Source organism: Poeciliopsis prolifica, unplaced genomic scaffold, assembly GCF_027474105.1.
Source record: "Poeciliopsis prolifica strain line A6 unplaced genomic scaffold, Auburn_PproV2 SCAFFOLD005, whole genome shotgun sequence".
Taxonomy (NCBI): Eukaryota; Metazoa; Chordata; class Actinopteri; order Cyprinodontiformes; family Poeciliidae; genus Poeciliopsis; species Poeciliopsis prolifica.
In genome coordinates, this window is record NW_026562380.1 from 17018182 (window position 1) to 17036114 (window position 17933).

Consider the following 17933-nt stretch of genomic DNA (forward strand, 5'->3'; position numbering starts at 1 on the left):
AATTTTTTTTTTTTTTTAGGTGGACATTGAGATGGATGGAAAGATGCTGAATTCTCATGGTGTTGACTTCCTGGACGGCCCACTGGGTTTGGACATAGACGAGAAGGATCTGGACGAGGAGGAGACCCGCAGAGACATGGCCAAGATCCTGAAGGAGCTCAAACAGAAACACCCCGACAAGGAGGTCAGTATCACGGCTGAAGGGATTCATTGTCACAGCTGCCTCACTTGGACTTTTTTCCTCCAGGTTTATTTCCCCTGGAGGAATTAAAATGACAAAAATCTGCAACAGACGAGACGCAGTTCTGTGGCAACATGTTGGTTAAAAAAAAATAAAATAAAAGGACCCTGGGATAACAGACCTACTCTGCTTTGGTCTTAATGCCACACAATTTTTATTCACAAAACATTTCACCTGGTGAACGATGTGCTGCTTGGGTAAAAGAGTCGCAAATATCCGAGGACTGTTGGTCTTGTTTTTTGCTGCTGCAGTACGTTGTCTAAAACTTTATTGTGCAGCTCGTCAGATGGGACAGCTCTCACACCTTTTTGCGGTTTATTCGGTCAGTTGTGTTTAGTGTACATTTGTTTTCACCTTAATATTTTGGATTGACATGCACCATATCTCAAGCTGTCTCATTCTGGCGTGTGTTTTTCTTGGGGGGGATTTGCTTAAAGTCCTATAGCAAAAAGAAACTGCATACTCTAATATTAAATACTGTTCTTCATGAATGAAATCCAGAAATAAAATTAAAATGTTTAAATTGGCTAATGTGCTACAGCCAGGACTAGAATGACTAGTCACAATGCTTTTTTAAGAAAAAAGCTAAAAGGACAGGAATAGTGTGGAGAAACTGAAAAAAAAACTCACTTTATTTCTACTTTTATTCATCCATTCTCTTTAAAAATAAAACATTTCAAGTATGAGCTGAAAATTAGGATTTCCAGGTTATTATCCATAAGATTTTTAGCATATTTAAACATTATACCTACACGTAGAACAGTCGATCAGCCTTTACATTGATGATGGCATATTTATTTATGTAAAATAGTTTTATCTGCTGCCACACAGGGTTAAGTTTCTGAAGGCAAATAACTTATAAGACTCGAACAACGATGCACATGTTTCATGGAAAACAGAAACATGTGCATCTGTTATTTGTAGTGGAATATTTGTCTGCACATGCAACTACAAAGGGTTCAGTAAAGATCCATCTGGCCTTTGAGGATTTTGGCGTAGATAGAAGATAATTTGCTGAAGTTGCGTTCAAAACGAAGCTCATCCTCTCCATTGATTTAACTCTTTGATAGTTTGACTTTTAACGATTAAAGCCAATTGATTGTAGTGTAAACTTACAGAGAGGAGGTTTTATAGTGGCAAGAAATATGATCTCCATAGCTTGATGACAATATCACAATATTTTAAGGTTTATCTTCTTGTTTATCCTGTATTCAGTTTTTTCATTATTATTATTCTTTTTTAGGTAATCAACTGTTAATCATGTTTTAGTCAATCATGTTTATCTGCTAGACGTTGGACTCCAGTGTATTTACTTTGCATCTCTTAGATAATCAGTTTCATCAGTGATGAGGGACTCAATATATTTAAATCAAAATCTTTTCAACTGCTTTGGTGAAAATAATTTAATTTTTTTTCTCTTTCCAGGTGGAACAACTCATTGAACTTGCCAACTACCAAGTGCTGAGCCAGCAGCAGAAAAGTCGAGCTTTCTATCGTTGCCAGGCCACCAGACTCATGACGGGCGCCGGCAATATTCTGAAGAAACACGCTGCGGACCAGGCCCGAAAGGCGGTCAGCATGCACGAGGTCCGCTCCGACGCCGGCGACAACGATCCCGTCTCCAAGATCTTCTTCGAGCCGGGCTCCTACCAGTGTCTCGAAAACTGCGGCACGGTGGCTGTGAACGTGGTGCGGCGAGGCGGTGACCTGGGCAAGACCGTTTCTGTGGAGTACCGGACGGAAGATGGCACGGCCAACGCCGGCTCCGACTACGAGTTCACGGAGGGGGTCGTCATGTTCAAGCCGGGCGAGACCATGAAGGAAATCCGCGTGGGCATCATCGACGACGACATCTTCGAGGAGGACGAAAACTTCCTCATCCACCTCTCCAACGTCAAGGTGCTGACCTCCGAAGGTGAGGAGCCGGAGGAGAACGAGTCGACCAATCACGTGGACTCCGTGGCCTGCGTCGGCATACCGTCGACGGCCACCGTCACGATATTCGACGACGACCACGCCGGTATCTTTACGTTCGAGGAACCCGTCTGCCACGTCAGTGAGAGCGTTGGCACAATGGAGGTGAAGGTGCTGAGAACGTCTGGAGCTCGCGGTGTGGTCATGCTGCCCTACAAGACTGTGGAAGGGACTGCAAGGGGCAACGGGGAGGACTTCGAAGACGCACACGGCGTCCTTGAATTTCAAAACGACGAAATCTTGTAAGTAGCCTCTGAGCATTATTTGATTTCAAATCATGATAACTGCATAGTAAGATTTGACTTTTACAACCACAATTTATGGTTGAGAAAATGAGTTTGTCCAGTTGTGCTGGAAACGATGTGGGAAGCAGAGATGTTGGTTTGATGCGGTGGCCACATGAAGCGGCGTGGCGGACGGCTCTGCATCAGTGATCCAGGAGATCCAACAATCCCGCACCTGTTAGCTTCTACCCCCTCCCTCTTTCAATTCCTTTTTTTCCTCATTTCATCTCATTTATTCTGATTGAACTTCGCAAGCCTGTGATTTACTTCGTCATGCCGTCGTTCTTCCTGAGAGAACGCATTGATTTCTCCACCCTGTTGTTCCTGCGCAGTCAGCACAATGGCTTCAGCCTCCACTGCTTTGGGAGAATGGAGTTACTGGTTAGGTGGCTGCTGGTTTGAATTTTAATCAGATGGAATCTCCTCGTGTTGGAAACTGCGCGTCTTTTAGTGAGATGCGCAAAGGCAAACCGGGAGTAGCTGGTTTTGCTGGAAAGGGTTCAAAAATTCCAGCAGCAGGATGTCGGTAAATGCCAAGAAAGAACATGTGTTTTGTTGACTTCAGTCTGAAGCACAAAAGCCTTTTAAGCCATAAATCAAGTTGCTCTTTTAGGTGGCCTTATACCTTGTGAAAACCTCCCCGGGCAACTGATTGTTGCAAGCTGGTGGCTTTTTTTTGTTGTTTAGTCAGTGAAAAGGGGCTTAGACCTTTAATTTAAGAATCCTGCAGTGAAAGGATGAATCTCCTGTTCAAAGCTTTACTTAACAGAGTACTTGTCGGATGGTGAGTCATGGTAAGCATTGTGATTGTGTTGGACCACATTACAGGAAGCCTTTTGGCTCCATGGGTAAATGCAGCATCTGTAATCTTCATTGTGAACCACTCGGTGTGGGAAACTTGATCCAAATATCAACTAGGACGTGGATCACAGCCACCAGGGTTTTAATTCTTAACAATCTTTTTACTAGATATTTGGATATTAGGCTTCATCAGGTTGTATTTAGACCTGTAGTTTTTCATTTATTTATTTGTTTTTGACATTTCCTCATATCGTATTTAAGGGAAGAAAAGCTGATCAATCAAATTCCCATGATGCTCAGCTCTTTGTTTCAAATGATTTCCTGGAAGACTCAAGATGTTGATTTCTCGTGTCGTTTTACTTTTGTCGAACACGACGCCGGTGCTTCCACCTCGTCTCCATTCATTGGTCTTTTTGTCCTGGCCTTTAGATTTAAGCAGGATACAATAAACTCTCCAATTTCAGGAGTTTATCCACGTATGGCCAATTAATGAGAAATTTTTGACAATATTAATGCAGGACTATAATTTGCTCATAAAAAGGGATTCACAAAGATCTGTCATTGGTTATTTTGACAGACCTCATTAGAGCTGACCTACTGCAAGTTCCTCTCCAATAACTCCGAAATGAGATCTTGAATTACGTTTGCTGATGATGTATTACAGATTTACTGGACTCTTCAGATGGTTAGAATGATTCACTTTAGATTCTAATAAATCAATGTAAACTAATTTTAGGGTCGTGGTTTGTTGGAGTCAAAACGTGCTGAGATGTCTTCTGTACGCTGTAGTTGCTGGTATTGCTGGAAGAGTTTTGATGAGCTAATATGTCTGCTGAGTGTGTTGAGTAACTCCAACTTGATTCCCCGATATTCCTTTTATGCAACAAAGTGGAAGCAGCAGGTCTGAATCGTATTTTTTCTTCTTCTTTCTGATGGATTGCATCATAATAAACCTGTTGAGCATACAGTTTTAGTGTCAAAATTGACTAATTTTGTGTTTGGATGCTTATAATGGTGATATTTCATCGATTTTTTTTAATAAATAGCAAATCCCACTAGTTCACTGACTCATGATGAGAACAAAGCTTCCTGGCCAAATCAAAGGCAGCATGAAAGCTCACTTAGGATTAACATGACCTTCAGTATATCATCATTAAAGTAGGATTTCTTGGAAACCAAAAGCGAACTTGCAGTCCTTTTCAGACATTGGCTTTGCCTGTTTGACCCTCTAGATAAACTGTTTGTTTGCAACCAAGCCCGACTCAAGCAGGATTTTTAATCATATCTTTGAATGCAAAATGGAGCAGAAAGTAGAAACTGGCCGATATGAAAATAATTACGTTTGCTAATGAGTCTTCATATTCACGTGCGACCGTCTCATCAGAGATTGCGGTAAGCAGTCAAGTCCATAGATGTAACCAGAGGGTGATTTCTAAATGCGTCCTGCAGGCCTCGGTTCTGGTCTTCAGCACCTGTTGATCCATGATGAGACATGACATGCATAAAAATAACTTCAAGATGGTTTACCTTTAATGACTGCTCTTGAATTCACCCTTGAATTAATGTTTTCTTTAAACATATGTTTGCTGCTAACTTTCGTTCCTGTTAATTATGAGGATTTTCTGCAGCTATATTGCATTCGCGCTAGTATTACGTTGACAATAAACATTTTAGCGAACAATTAATTACTACAGAAAAAGTTTTAATACCTGCTTAAAGGCCAGGTTTAATCAATTCTAATTAAATATTACTATAATGTGTTGTAGCAAACAAGGTAACATTGGGGCAAAAAATGAATGAGTAGAACATTTGATGCAATTAGCGTTTTAGGAAACCTAATTACCGTTGACTGCTTAGCTCTAAAGGGCTTTATTATTTATCTTTTAGCATAGCTCTAGCAATTGAAAAGTGTAAATTTAGGTTTAAAAAAAGTGAAAAATGATGGTCTATCAATTTAATGGACTCAAAGGGACATCTGGTAAATTTTCTTGCTTTTTGTTGGGTGTGATCAAATTCTCAAAATAATATGAACTTACATGAGTCGAAGTAAAAAAAATAACAAACACATTACCCTTTAGTTTTTTGGAATTACAAATAAAGACGGCTGGTCGAAAGAAGATTGCCTGCAGATTGACTCGTAGCGCGGATATTTTTTCTTCAATAAAGGACAGATCAATAATGGGAGGCAGCCATGAAAGATGAGTTTGACTGGATGTGGAGATTGGACACTGAAAAAGAAGATAGCACAAAGTTTTGCCCTCTCAAAAGTTTTAATTTTCTTTATGGCCTATTCCCCCCCATGCTTTGTGTTTCTGTCTTCCATTGTGGCTTGAGCGTTGACTTTCACGCATCGAAAACGTCCGAGGAGCAGGATTGCCTTTGTGGTGAAAAGGGTGAGCAATGACCAAGCATCTTAAGATTGGAGAAATTCACATAAAATACCATTCCCTGTTTGCATTGCTAATTCTGTCAGGCTAACACAAAGCATTTGACACGCACTAGTCACATTTTTCATTTTTACCCCCTCCCTAAAGTATGAAATAAGTAGCTCAAGTTACATAATTTCCATAGTCAGGGAGCCCGTAGAGAAGCATGGTACAGTTGAAAATCAAATTATGCTGCCTCCTACACGCACGCAGCGAGCAGACTGCGACTTCACACTCCAGTAACCGGCATAAATTGGCCATGCGACACACACACACCTTCACAAGGACAGAAAAACAATGTGTACGCAATATTAGATGCTTGTTGGATAGGTCGACTTTTATTTTGTCTCCTGGTTGGACCTGAGCTGCTGTTCAGTAAAGAAATGCAATCAGAATTGGAGTCTGTCCGGCACACACAAAAGCAGAATAAACAAAGACACTCATATTTTCTTTCATTCAGTCACTGTGTTAGAAGTGGGTAATTGTTCGACACGCAGAGTCCTGCACGTGTTAAGAATTGCGACATATTTCCCAAACAACAATTCCGCCCGACAACAGTTGGCAAAAGCGTACAAACGGATGAGAGTGTGCTTAGAAATGCGATTTGACCTAATCTCTGTTGGTGGTTTTTCTTTCGACTCTGTGCTTTATAAAGTCATTATTTTTACTAAAAAAAAAAAAAAAAGGTCATGATTATATTTTTGTTGTTTTGCCCAACCCACAAGCTGGTACTTTCTTGAGCCGAATATTTTTATTTCTCTCTTTTCAGTGTGGAATTGCCTCAATTGAACTGGTTTGGGTTTTGACATTACCGTTTTAATGTCCTCTTTTCCTGACTTTTTATATTATGCACTTCTTTGTGCTGACCAGTGACCTCCAATCCCGGTACATCACACAGATGTTTGGGGTTAAATATCACTAAATGTGGAAAAAGTTATGAAGTGATTCAATGACATGTACCTCTATTTTTTCTTTTTTTTTTTTTATAGCTTGACATTTTTTGAGTGTGTGTGTGTTTCAATTGCTCTCTGTTAGCCAGAACTCCCATAAAGAAGAATTTAAAAAAAAATTTTTTTTAAATCATGGTAAAATAAAGGTTAAGCAAGTACTTTTGCAAGGCACCAACTAATCCCTCTTTACCGGCAGTGGACAGACTGAAATCTGTTCAGTTTTTGCCAGATTGCGCCGGCGTCTTTTGATTCGTTTGTTTGGCACTGCCGATCGAAGCGGACCAGAATCTGCTCTGAAACGCAGACACAAACCCACACAAGCTGTGCTTTAGGAGGTGTGAAGGTTGTTCTCATGTTGCAGGGAACATTGTAAAACAACACCTCTCTTGGCAAGAGGCTCACACCTGTTATAGTTCGTGTTTGAAAAGGAGGGGGAAAAAAACAAAAAAAAACCCAGTTGATCTTATGATTTCCGTCAATGGGAAACTCAAAACGACACACTGGGGACGCACTCCAACAAACCGTTTTATTTTTCGGATTCTTTTTTAATTAGCGCCTACACTTTGCTCATTTTGAGAAATTAAATTGGCCGTTGAGGGAAAATAGTCACAAAAAAGGTTTGCGTCACCAAAAATCTGTTTTCCATGTCCCAAGAAGCAGTGATCCCTCCTTTTACCTACTGCCACATAAAGGTTATTTGGCAACGCCAGATGCAACCCTCTTGTTAGATTGTGTTACAACATCGTATTAAACAGATGCCTGAACTGGACTGCCGTGCGTCTTTCTTTCAATTCAGCCACAGACCTTTTTTAGAGGAATTACAAATGTGGAAAATTTGTCACTCTGGCCACTTTTTGGAGTGTGACGGGTGACAAAAAGTGGCAAAAGGGGAACTGAGAGGAGAAGGAAAAAGAAGGGGAGGTCAGCAGGCCAGCTGCCTCCACGAAACACTATTACCTTGGCAACTGCCAGGATGAAGGGAGGAAAGAGTCATTCAGAAAGAGAGCTGCAATGATGCAGAGGAAGAGAGTGATGAAAGAGTAAGGAGTCAAAAGTGTTGTGAGGAGAAGGGGGAGAAAGAGAAGGATGGACCCAAGGGCCAGAAGGGGAGCTGTTTGTTTCCCCATTTTATAATTTTTTTTTCCCTCTGCTGCCAGATGCATCTTCTGACTGGCTTTATTTTCTAATTTAGGTCCATCCACGAGAAATGCGCTTTGCCATAATTAAATGAGAATGCTGAACAAGTACTTGACGTCCCGCCGCAGTGCACACTTCACGACTCTGAAAACTTTCAGCTCCGGTGTACGGGAGGTGACCGCCGTTTCTTTTCAGGTCCAACAAAGACACAAGTTGTTCCGAGTCAAAATCCAGCGCCGCAGCTCCATCGAGTCTCTGATGTGCTGCGGCGAAGCGATCCCTCCGCCATCATTCTTCCATTCGTGTACCAGTGTCCCTTTGGCCAAGATGGATATAATTTGTTTTTCGTAGTGGATTGCTTAACTTTTTCCCAGTCATAAGGTTGCCATGTCGTCTGCGGAGCTATCCAAATAAGCAGCCGCACCCATTCCCAGCAAAAGCTCGGGGCTTGCCTTCGCAGTTCACAAATTTGGACGCTGACTCATGTGTGAGTTGAAAAGTGTGAGTCTGGAGTTTGGAGATCTGTGTCCTAAGACTAGAGTCCTCTCTAGTTTTCTGGTTGTTGGTCACATTACCCGTGTTTCCATAGCAGTGTTGCAAAGCACACTCATTTCGGTGCAGCTGAAAAACCACCTCATCGTAACGTAAAAACGTTTCACCAAAAGATATGTTCTTATTTCCAAACTTGCATATTTTCTTTAAGCGACATTTAATTTGCAATTATATGGTCAATGGAAACGCAGTTACTGTTTCTTACAAGGTGGATAAATTTGTTAGTATTGGGTTTTTCAAGTCTCTTCTATGTCAAATTACTTCACACCACAATTTGATGCCATTTTGTTTTCCCTATATAGTCAAGTCAAAGCTCGCTTTTTAAAAATTTTGTCATAATTACAGCTTTAACAAGGACAGCAAAAAAGTTACTTGTGATACCAGTTGTATGCATTTTTTTTTTAAAAATATTGGTGGATCAGCTGAACATATGGGGAAACAAATATGCTTTTTTTATGTGTTAAGGTAAGTGTTAGCAGAACTGGTCAGAAAAGTAAGGTAATCTGTCAGTTTTAAGCAATCTTCATGCTGAGGTGAGTGAATCTGATTCGATCACTTTGTCACAGGGGGCGTAGAAACATTTTAGTCAGATTAAACCAAAAGTTTGAACTGCCAAAGAATTAGCAAAGATGAAAAATGGTTGCTGTGTAAACGACTAAGCCACAACAGATTGTGGGATAGTTGGTTCTTTCGTTAGCTGCAGGTCCCTTATTGAGTTCTAGCTCCTTATTCTCACAAATCTGAGACCTGTCCAAACAAAAGTGCTCATATTCCTGGTAAGAGGTCGCTGGATTTTACTTTTCCTATGAATAGGATCTGCTTTACCATCAATATGACCAGGGTGTAATCAGGCCAGCACCACTGCTTCACCTAAAGTTTTGTTCTAGTCGGCCTTATGCAGTAGGAATTATTCAAATGAATGAGATGACATTGTGGATTACCGTCTGATTCAGTGACATAACTATGTTTTGTTACATCACAACATCAGCAGTATTGGAAGACATAAATTTATATTTATCATTTTTTTTCTTCTTTTTAGTTAAATCTTGACTTATCAAATGTTCAGCTCAGATAAACAGGAGCTGCAACTTGACACATCGACTGAAACGTGCATCTGGAACACAAAAATCTGTCTTCTCTGAATTTGTGAGCCCTGGGAAGGCAAGTGGGACTGCTAAAGCCAATAAAACAAACACAATAAGGCCAACGTTCCTGTATTTGCTCACACAAAGACCGGGAATGGGTGACGGGTTTATGGTTTGCAGTGTGCAGCTTATCTCATCAACATAAGAGCTCCAATAGGATTCCCAGCTTGTCTGCCCCAAGTACGCTTTTAATGACCGGATTTGAGCAGATTAATGCTATCGTGTTGATGCTAATTATTTTTGGTGCGCCAGGTCCAGGATCTATGATCTGAATGCTACCAGACTAAAGTGTCCCGTTTGTCAGAGTGTTGGTCCGTGTGCGGAACCGATTCTGGTTTCTCCCACTGGAGGCTTTTTTTTCTCCCCAATTCAAGGAAGCACCAAGGTATGTTTTCCTTCTGACCTTGGAATCATCCAAAAGACTCATCTTGTGCATCAGGAGTTCATATTTAAGTGGACAAATCTAAATTTGCTACTCTAGTTACAAAAAGAACTTGCCAAGAACATTTTTTTAAATGACTATAAAGCCATTCTCAAACAATGGTAGCAATGTTTCTTTGTGTGTTTTGTCATTTAGACCATCAATTATAGGAGATCAAAAATTGTTGTTCCAAGGAGAAAAAGTGGTACACAAGTTTTTTTTTTTGTTTTGCATTTTTAGAGGTCGGAGCATTCAAATAAAATCTGTTTTTATGTTTTGGTTTGATGTTTAATTTGTGAGTGTGCATTTAAGTATGTAATTGGGTTAGGAGGCACACTATAATAGTTCCCACAAAATCAAGACCACATTTTCTGCGGGCAGACGCCTGCATGCGTCTGTGTGAACTCATGCGTGCTTTTGGATTTACTCATTAACACATGAACACTCCAGCTTGACTTGCTCTTTTCCCTTTCTTCCTCTGAACGCTGTTCTATTAGGGCCCCGTTGCTGTAGGTAACCACGCCAATGGCTGGTGCGCTATGCAGTCAAACGCTCCCAGTCGTAGTAAAGCTCAGACTATTTCACGCTCCGATAGGCCTCTCTTTCCGTGGCTTTCTTTTAGTCTTCCACTTATTGTACTGTACAGAGAGAGGGAGCGAGGTGTGAAGACGGGCTGAGGAAAGGCCATGAAATCAATGGATGTGTGGAAAAAAAAAAGACTAATAAATAATAAAGGAAAACAGGGGCGAGTAGGCAGGGGCATTGAGCCTATGAAGAGAAAAAAGGAGTACAATTAAAGAGAATCGGACAAAAACACGAACAATCTCTGGGCTTTCAGATTAAAGTTTATCTACTCGCGCTCATGTTTCGTCACTTCCTGTTTTTTGTAACAGTTTATGATTGTTTTCATAACTTCTGGATGAGAACAAGGGGTTAAGTATGTCTTGGTCAGTTTTCACACATCCTCCACTTTTTATAGTTGAGTAGTTTTTGAAAAATCACGGAAACAGATAACCGACAAAATGCAAAGATCAAATGTTTAATGCGCAGTATTTTAATTGTATTAAAACATTTCCTTGTGCCATTCTAATCTATTTCTGCCAGAGATATCCAGAGATATATATGCCAGAGATATAATTCAATATTTTGTCACATAATCACATTTCTTTATCAGAAAAAATACTGTAATTGGTTGATAAGAAAAAAATTATTTAATTGGTCGTCAAAGCAGGAATAAAAAATCTGACATGGATTCACACCTGGTTGGTGCAAGTGCCACAAAGTGCATGGCTACTTTTCTAACACAAATTGTTCAGAGGTCACTGCGAATGTAAAGTCTGACAAGTTATTATTTTGGTTGTCATTCGGTCTGGTAACAATTTGTTCCAAACTTGAACATCTTGGCTGAATGAATAAAAAGGAAATCAGAGGAAGGACAGATTTAAAAGCCTTTCAGAAATAATGCAGGTTATTCAGGCTGTAAAATTTGTTGTAGATAACAGGAAGGCCAGGTGGAGCACATTTTTATCCATCTGAGGCTTCAACCTTCATTTGTAATGGAATGGGATTTATTTGGAAATTCTGGAAGCTTTTTGGACCACACAGCTAATATAAACACCAACACTGCCGTTTGCATAATCCTAAGTGTGCCCATTGCAGCCTGTAGCAGGAAGACAAGAAAAACAAAATGTTTTCACAAAAGATATAATTTACTGGCATTTACACCAAAAAGTCACAGATGTACAAAAACATTATGTGATTGGAAATTGGCGACAAAACTCTGATTGGTCTGATTTTGATTAATAGAGAAATTAATTCCTGCATATCTCAATTTAAGATTCAAAATGCACACATTTAATACAAATCATTATCCAGACTTCATGAAATATACAGCAAAATAGTTTTTTTCCTAAATTGGCCTGATTAAACCTGATTAAAGTACTTTTTAATTGGAAGATTCTCGTGAGCTTTGCAACAGGACCGGAAAGTCAAACAGTTGATCTGGGAAATACTTTCAAAGTTGCATTATGTGAATCTTAAATGTCACATTCATTACTCAGCACACTGAAAATAATAACTAAGAACATTGTAAACATGACAGTTGAAACAATCTTTGTCCTTGATAGGATAAATGTTGATTTTTAAAGTCAATTGAGAAATCAATAGGCAACTGGTATCTATCTGTATTTGCACCCAATTTGACCTTTAAATAGAGAAAAGTCTCCTTAATGCTTAAGCGCTTCCAGCTTTGTTTTATACCGCTTTATCATTTTCTCACGTTGTGTACAAATCAGAGGACAAAACGTCCCACCTTCTTCTTTTTGTCTTACAAGCGGTATCAGTGGTAGCAAAGGAAACAGATGCAAGTGTTAAAAATAACTAGACCAGCTAAGCCAGATTAGGGCTTTAAAAATTGAAACGGCCAAAATAAAAAAATAAAAAAGTAAAAGTGAAGCTTTGTTTTTCTGGAGCAGATGTGATTTTGACACCAGCGCGAGTGATGCAATAACCTCCTGACAGCTACTCTGTGTATCTGTTGTGTGACCTTTCAGTGACCTGGACTCATGATGAACAGATTACATTAGAGGGGATTAGCAAGCATCCACAAGAAAGGTGTATTTAAAAATGAGTTTAAGTTTGAGCTTGTCGGATTTGCAATGACAAACACTGGGGTTTTTTTTGGTAAGGCTTTCAGTAATTTGGACATTTAGAGACAACAGTAAAAGCATTAAATTGCCAAACTTGTGGCAGCCTAATTGATGATGATGATGACAAACGATCCAGTTTGCAATGCTCACCTCTACAGAAAGCTGTATGGCATAAACTTGGAAAATGTGTCTTTTTGCTGCTCAACACTCCTCTGTCTTCTTCAGTGCTAAAATACTCAGTAAGAAGCCTGACTTTTTAAGATTTTCTTCTCTTTTTTTTGGCATTAGAGGCCATTATTGACAGTCACCAGATAGCAAATGGGTAGAGGGAGACGGAGGAGTAGAGAAGGAGTGGATGTGCAGAAAAGGTGCAAAGGTTAGGAATCGATACCAGTTTGGCTTTGCCACCCCAGAGCGTCTGCATCATGCTGCAACCCTGATGTTACATTTTAGGAATTGGAGAAAAAAATAATCATCCAAATACACAACAATGAGCACATCCAGAGTAGTAAAGAGATATTACTATATTTTAACTTCTTACTTTATTGTAAACTTTTTAAACGTGTTGAATAAAACTTCAACATTGACACTGAAGCCCTATATCAGCTTCTAATAAAATCAGTATTCACTAATAGCAACTGTACACAACACAATCAGGAATTTAGTCGAGTCATCAATTCATCCAATCTTACTTTCATTTCTGAACTGTCAAACCATTGCCTTTCCACTTGTCTATTTGTAGTTCAATATTTTTTAAATGAAAATGATCATGACAATGACCAAATTTCTGATCCGTATCTAAATGCTACCACTGATGAAAGGCTGCTTTTACTTTTTCGAGCACAAAAAGAACCAAAGAACGAATTGGTGAAGGTCCAGAATTAACAGCAAACCCAACACCTTTTGTTCATATAGTCTGTCGTGTTACCAACCCCCAGATAGACTTGACAGGAAAAAATAATCCCTAAACAAAACAAAACACATAAAAAATGCTAACCTGTCTGTTCATCTGCATTTGTATCAATTACTGTTGTGTTTTTTTTTTTTTTGTTTTGTTTTGTTTTTAGTTTCTAGGGTTAGGATTAGGGTTTGTCCGGGGGATCAGGGCGTTCAGATGCTTATCATTAACAGCTACAGCAGCACACTTCTTTTACAACACACCTCGTCTTTATCAGTGCACTTCCAACTTGGTCTAATCCTTTTTTGGAAAACTTCTCCCTTGTTGCCATTTGACCAAAGCTATGCTGGCTATGTTTACATGCTGTAAACAGAAAATGATCACACAGGGTAAAAGAGAGGGAGGGAAGCAGACGGGTGTAGATGGGGGGGTCGAGCAAGAGAAATGGGAGGCACTTCTGGGCACTCAATCATGTAGACGACTTGAGAATCTTTTCATACTAAGATAGGTGTACAAAGTCAGCTACAGCAAAAGTCCAGCTAAGTGGTCTAATCCATCATTTATCACATGTGATTACAATGGAGCAGATATATTAGCCCTGTTGGATCCCCGTGCTTATGCAGAGCTCCATTCATCAAAAATGGGAGAAGAGAAGAAAATCAAGTAGAGGAGAAAGTGATTAATATGTCTAGGACAAAAAATGCCTGTATAAAATATTAATGCAGCTCAGGAGCCTTATCAGACTTAAAACTAGGGACAGTCGTGACAAATCAGCCGACGGCTGTCAAATTGGGTTGACTTTGGTGGTACTCTGAAGAAATACTGGTGTTATTTGCATGATAAATCTAACATAATCTGAGATGGAGTGGATCACTTCCTTGGAGGAAGCGATGCATTCAATTGACATTTCAAGTCCAAACTTGGATCAAAGTAATGAGAACCAGTTTCAACTCTGAACATAAAAACTGCTGGTAAACCCACAGACGAAGCTACAAAATATGCAAGGAAGCGCTGGCTTTTAGAATGTTTTCTATTCACTATTCAATAATCCTTATATTCATTTAGCAAAAGGATGGTTCCTTCAGTCGTTTTCCTGACAGAAACTTTGCGCTTGCTACTTTAGCTTGAGGAGCAAAGCCGGCTTGTTGAATTTAACTGGCAGCCAATGAGAAGGATGAGCATGGCAAATAACATTTCAATAAATATTTTTTTCTTGTTTTATAATGTTTGAAGAGCTGAATTTATTTTATATATAAAATCTAATGTTTTTTTCTTCTCCCCCAGTTCCCACTAAAAACCGCTGCTTTAGAGAATAAACACTTATCCAGTTTTTATAGCGTTAACTTTGAGTTGTCTTGTAAATTTAAAATCCAAACAGCGTCTTTTTCTTTTTCTTTTGTATTTGAACCTAATTTCTAGGTTCAACTCACTAATGGAACATACTGTAGCTCCATATATTATCATGGGGTTCAAACACATCCTTAAAAATGAATTCCCTTTGATGGCGAGGGTAGGTAAACTTTTCACTGGAAGTGTGAGTGCAACAAACTGAAAGTACATAAAAACACAAATTGATCTCTCCAGGATTCTGATGAGTGAAACCTCTTCTTGAAAATGTTCGTATGCGAACTGTTGACTTTTACAAGTGAATTTCATCCAAAAAAAAAAAAAAAAAAGCCAGTTTCGGTCACCAGCCATTTTCTGGGTGAATTTCCAATCTTATCTTTTACATTTCACTCATGTGTGGTCCAGAATTGGAAGCCTGATTCAGGTAAACACTTTCTGCAGATAAACTGCGTGGCGAGCTGAGAGCTGTGATTATCCAGAGAAAGTTAAACTGATTTGTGGTGCTTAGTGGCTCATATCACTGCAAGAGATTTGATGCAGGACAGTGAGTCGGAGCTTATAGCCGGAATATATATCTGATGGCAGTCTCTCTCTCTCTCAAACACCCTCGGACACAATCGCTGCTTCTTTGATAGCGGCACTGCTGGCTGCACCCAGAGAAAAGACACACAGCATGCCCTGCGGTTAAGTAGAGCTCTGGACGGCGCACGCACACGAACGCACCATTTGCTGCAGCGACTGCAGTGAAGGCTAATATGCACAATCTCCTCTGTGCAAAATCCTGGGCTTACAGTGATTATTTATCCATCTCTTTTCATCTCTTCTCCCCCTCCATCGGTAGAATACAAAGCTATACGCACAGCATAACACGTCTTCATGCTTCCTCATTGAAAGAAGCTCTGATCTATAATAGATTTCACCTTTTAAATCCAGTCGAGGTGTTGAGGGGATTTGGATAAAAGCGTAGAGACAGTTAGTGGGTGTAGATCCGCAAAAAAGCACTTTTTTTCCCCCTATTTCCTAATATCGTCGTAGATTCGCTTTCTATACAGGATCCTCATTATCTGGAACTTTGATATGAAACGCCGGCACTCTTAAAGGTTTGGGAGCATTGTTGCACATCAGGATTTTCATTAAAGGACTAATGTCCTTTAATGATGTAAAAGCCTTGCAAGATGAGTTTTGCCTGCAGCGTACGACGACTCGACGCCTCAGTTTGCCTTGTCCAGTGTGTAAAGTTGGGGTTTGTTCATAAATACATAAAGATTTCTTTCAATTCATTTTCATTTTCTTTTCTTTACAAACCCACCTTCATTACCTAAACTAGTGTTTATCACCAGTCGGGACAGAATCATATTTCTTTTTGGCAGTTTTTGTCTTTTTTTTCCAGCTTCTTTTTTTGTTCATTAAAGTTGTTTGTGATCACTTAACCACAGCAGCATTGAAAATCCACTATTGTCTGATAACCTGTTGGAGATTATGACTGAGAGGCGTTTCAAGAACAGCAGCTACACCTGTTGACGAATGACGGCTTTATTGCTTGCGCGGTCGGCCACAAAACCAAGACAGAGTTTCTCCATCTACAGATGGAGGCGGCGCTGCTACGAACCCTAAATCCTGATGCTTTGTTACACATCAGTCGAAACCCGAAGCGGCAATAATGGAAGTAATCATCACCTGCTGTCAACCAGTAAAACATTTGTGACTGAGCGCGCACCGCTGGACAGAAATTGCTGACCAAAGCATGATTTCCCTGACCTGTCGTCAAATATATTATAGAGCCTGTTTCCTTTTTACAAATGCTGTTGGGTAAATACTTGCCAAACAAGGACACACACACACAAAAATATATATAATTTAGCTAGATTCTCAATAACAAATGAATCACATTAGTTTTTTTTCTTGCTAGCAGCATTCACATAGTACAAGCTAAAAGTCTGGACTCAGTCAATTCAGGCCAGACATTTGAAGTAAATTTTTTTGTTCATATTGCCCTTAAAGAAATGTTTTACAGGGTTGGGAGTATATTTTCTGTTATCAAATGTTGCTTTTATTGATCAACCTTTTTTTTTGTTATTCAGTTTAGCTTTAGATACATAAACAAAATTTATCAAATTAAAAAAACTAAATCGTTTTGCAGATTGGCCATGCTGTCGAGGCAAAAGTAGCTACTTTTAAGAAAGCAAGAAAAAAACAAAATACAGGACAACAGTTTAGCAGAAATATATTCTAACTCTTCATATAAAAGTTCAATTCCTTTGTAGCAAGGTACACAAACAAAAGTGTTTTTCTTTTGATCTATAAATTTGGTTTCGCTTCCAAACCTTTGGCCTTTGTAACGTTTGTTTTATGGATCTTGTGCTGTTGTTGTGTGGACAGTAAGTTACTATACATACTAAATCCTAGGAACATCAGTTTTGTTCTCAATGAATCTTCACAGCTGTGTGAATTTCATCCAGTCTACCCTCCCGTCATTGTTTCAGGAGCTGCTTCTTGGCTGACTTTAAGTGAGGTTGCGCGTACGGCTTCAGAGGACGCTTCAGTAGGGCCGTGTACATAAGTCATATGCGGCATCTTATAGGATTCTCAGAGTCTTATTGACAGTTTCTTGAAAGACGTATAAAAATTAGAATGAGACATGATTTTTATCTATCGTCGCATTTAGATAGCCATAGCATGCACACTATGATGCTGTCCTCAGAGCAGTTTTGTCTCTGGTCTTCAGAATACAAAATGTACAAACGCTTTCAGAAGAATTTGGTTTCCAGCGCTACTACTGCTCATCCCATGGCTTTTTCTCTCTCTGTTATTATTCTGTCTCTTTCACTTAATAACCAAACTTATGACCAGAGATGACAGGGTATTGTCTGAAGCTTCCCTCGCCTTTAAATTGCTGCAGAGTGGTCAGAGTCCAAACTTCTGTAAAATCGAGTATTTCAATTCTTTAAAATTATATTAAACCCTGTAGAACCCAAATGAAGCTGCTTATGCACAGACATGTCAAACGTATGTTGAGAGGCTAAATCCAAAAGCTGACATTTAATATAAAGTCTCTATAGTGTGTGCGCTAATTCTGCTGATAAATTATTCAAGCTCTTCATGTCAGTCT

General features: G+C 39.5%; 1 protein-coding gene across 4 annotated transcripts in view; it reads left to right on the plus strand.

Annotated features, from left to right (window-relative positions):
- Positions 1 to 17933, plus strand: part of slc8a1b (solute carrier family 8 member 1b) — a 132164-nt gene that overhangs the window by 12040 nt on the left and 102191 nt on the right. For all 4 annotated transcript variants that reach the window (XM_055029301.1, XM_055029303.1, XM_055029300.1 and 1 more), the window contains exons 3-4: positions 20 to 184; positions 1667 to 2457. In XM_055029301.1, coding sequence (XP_054885276.1) covers positions 20 to 184; positions 1667 to 2457 — 956 coding nt within the window. The remainder of the gene's footprint in view (positions 1 to 19; positions 185 to 1666; positions 2458 to 17933) is intronic.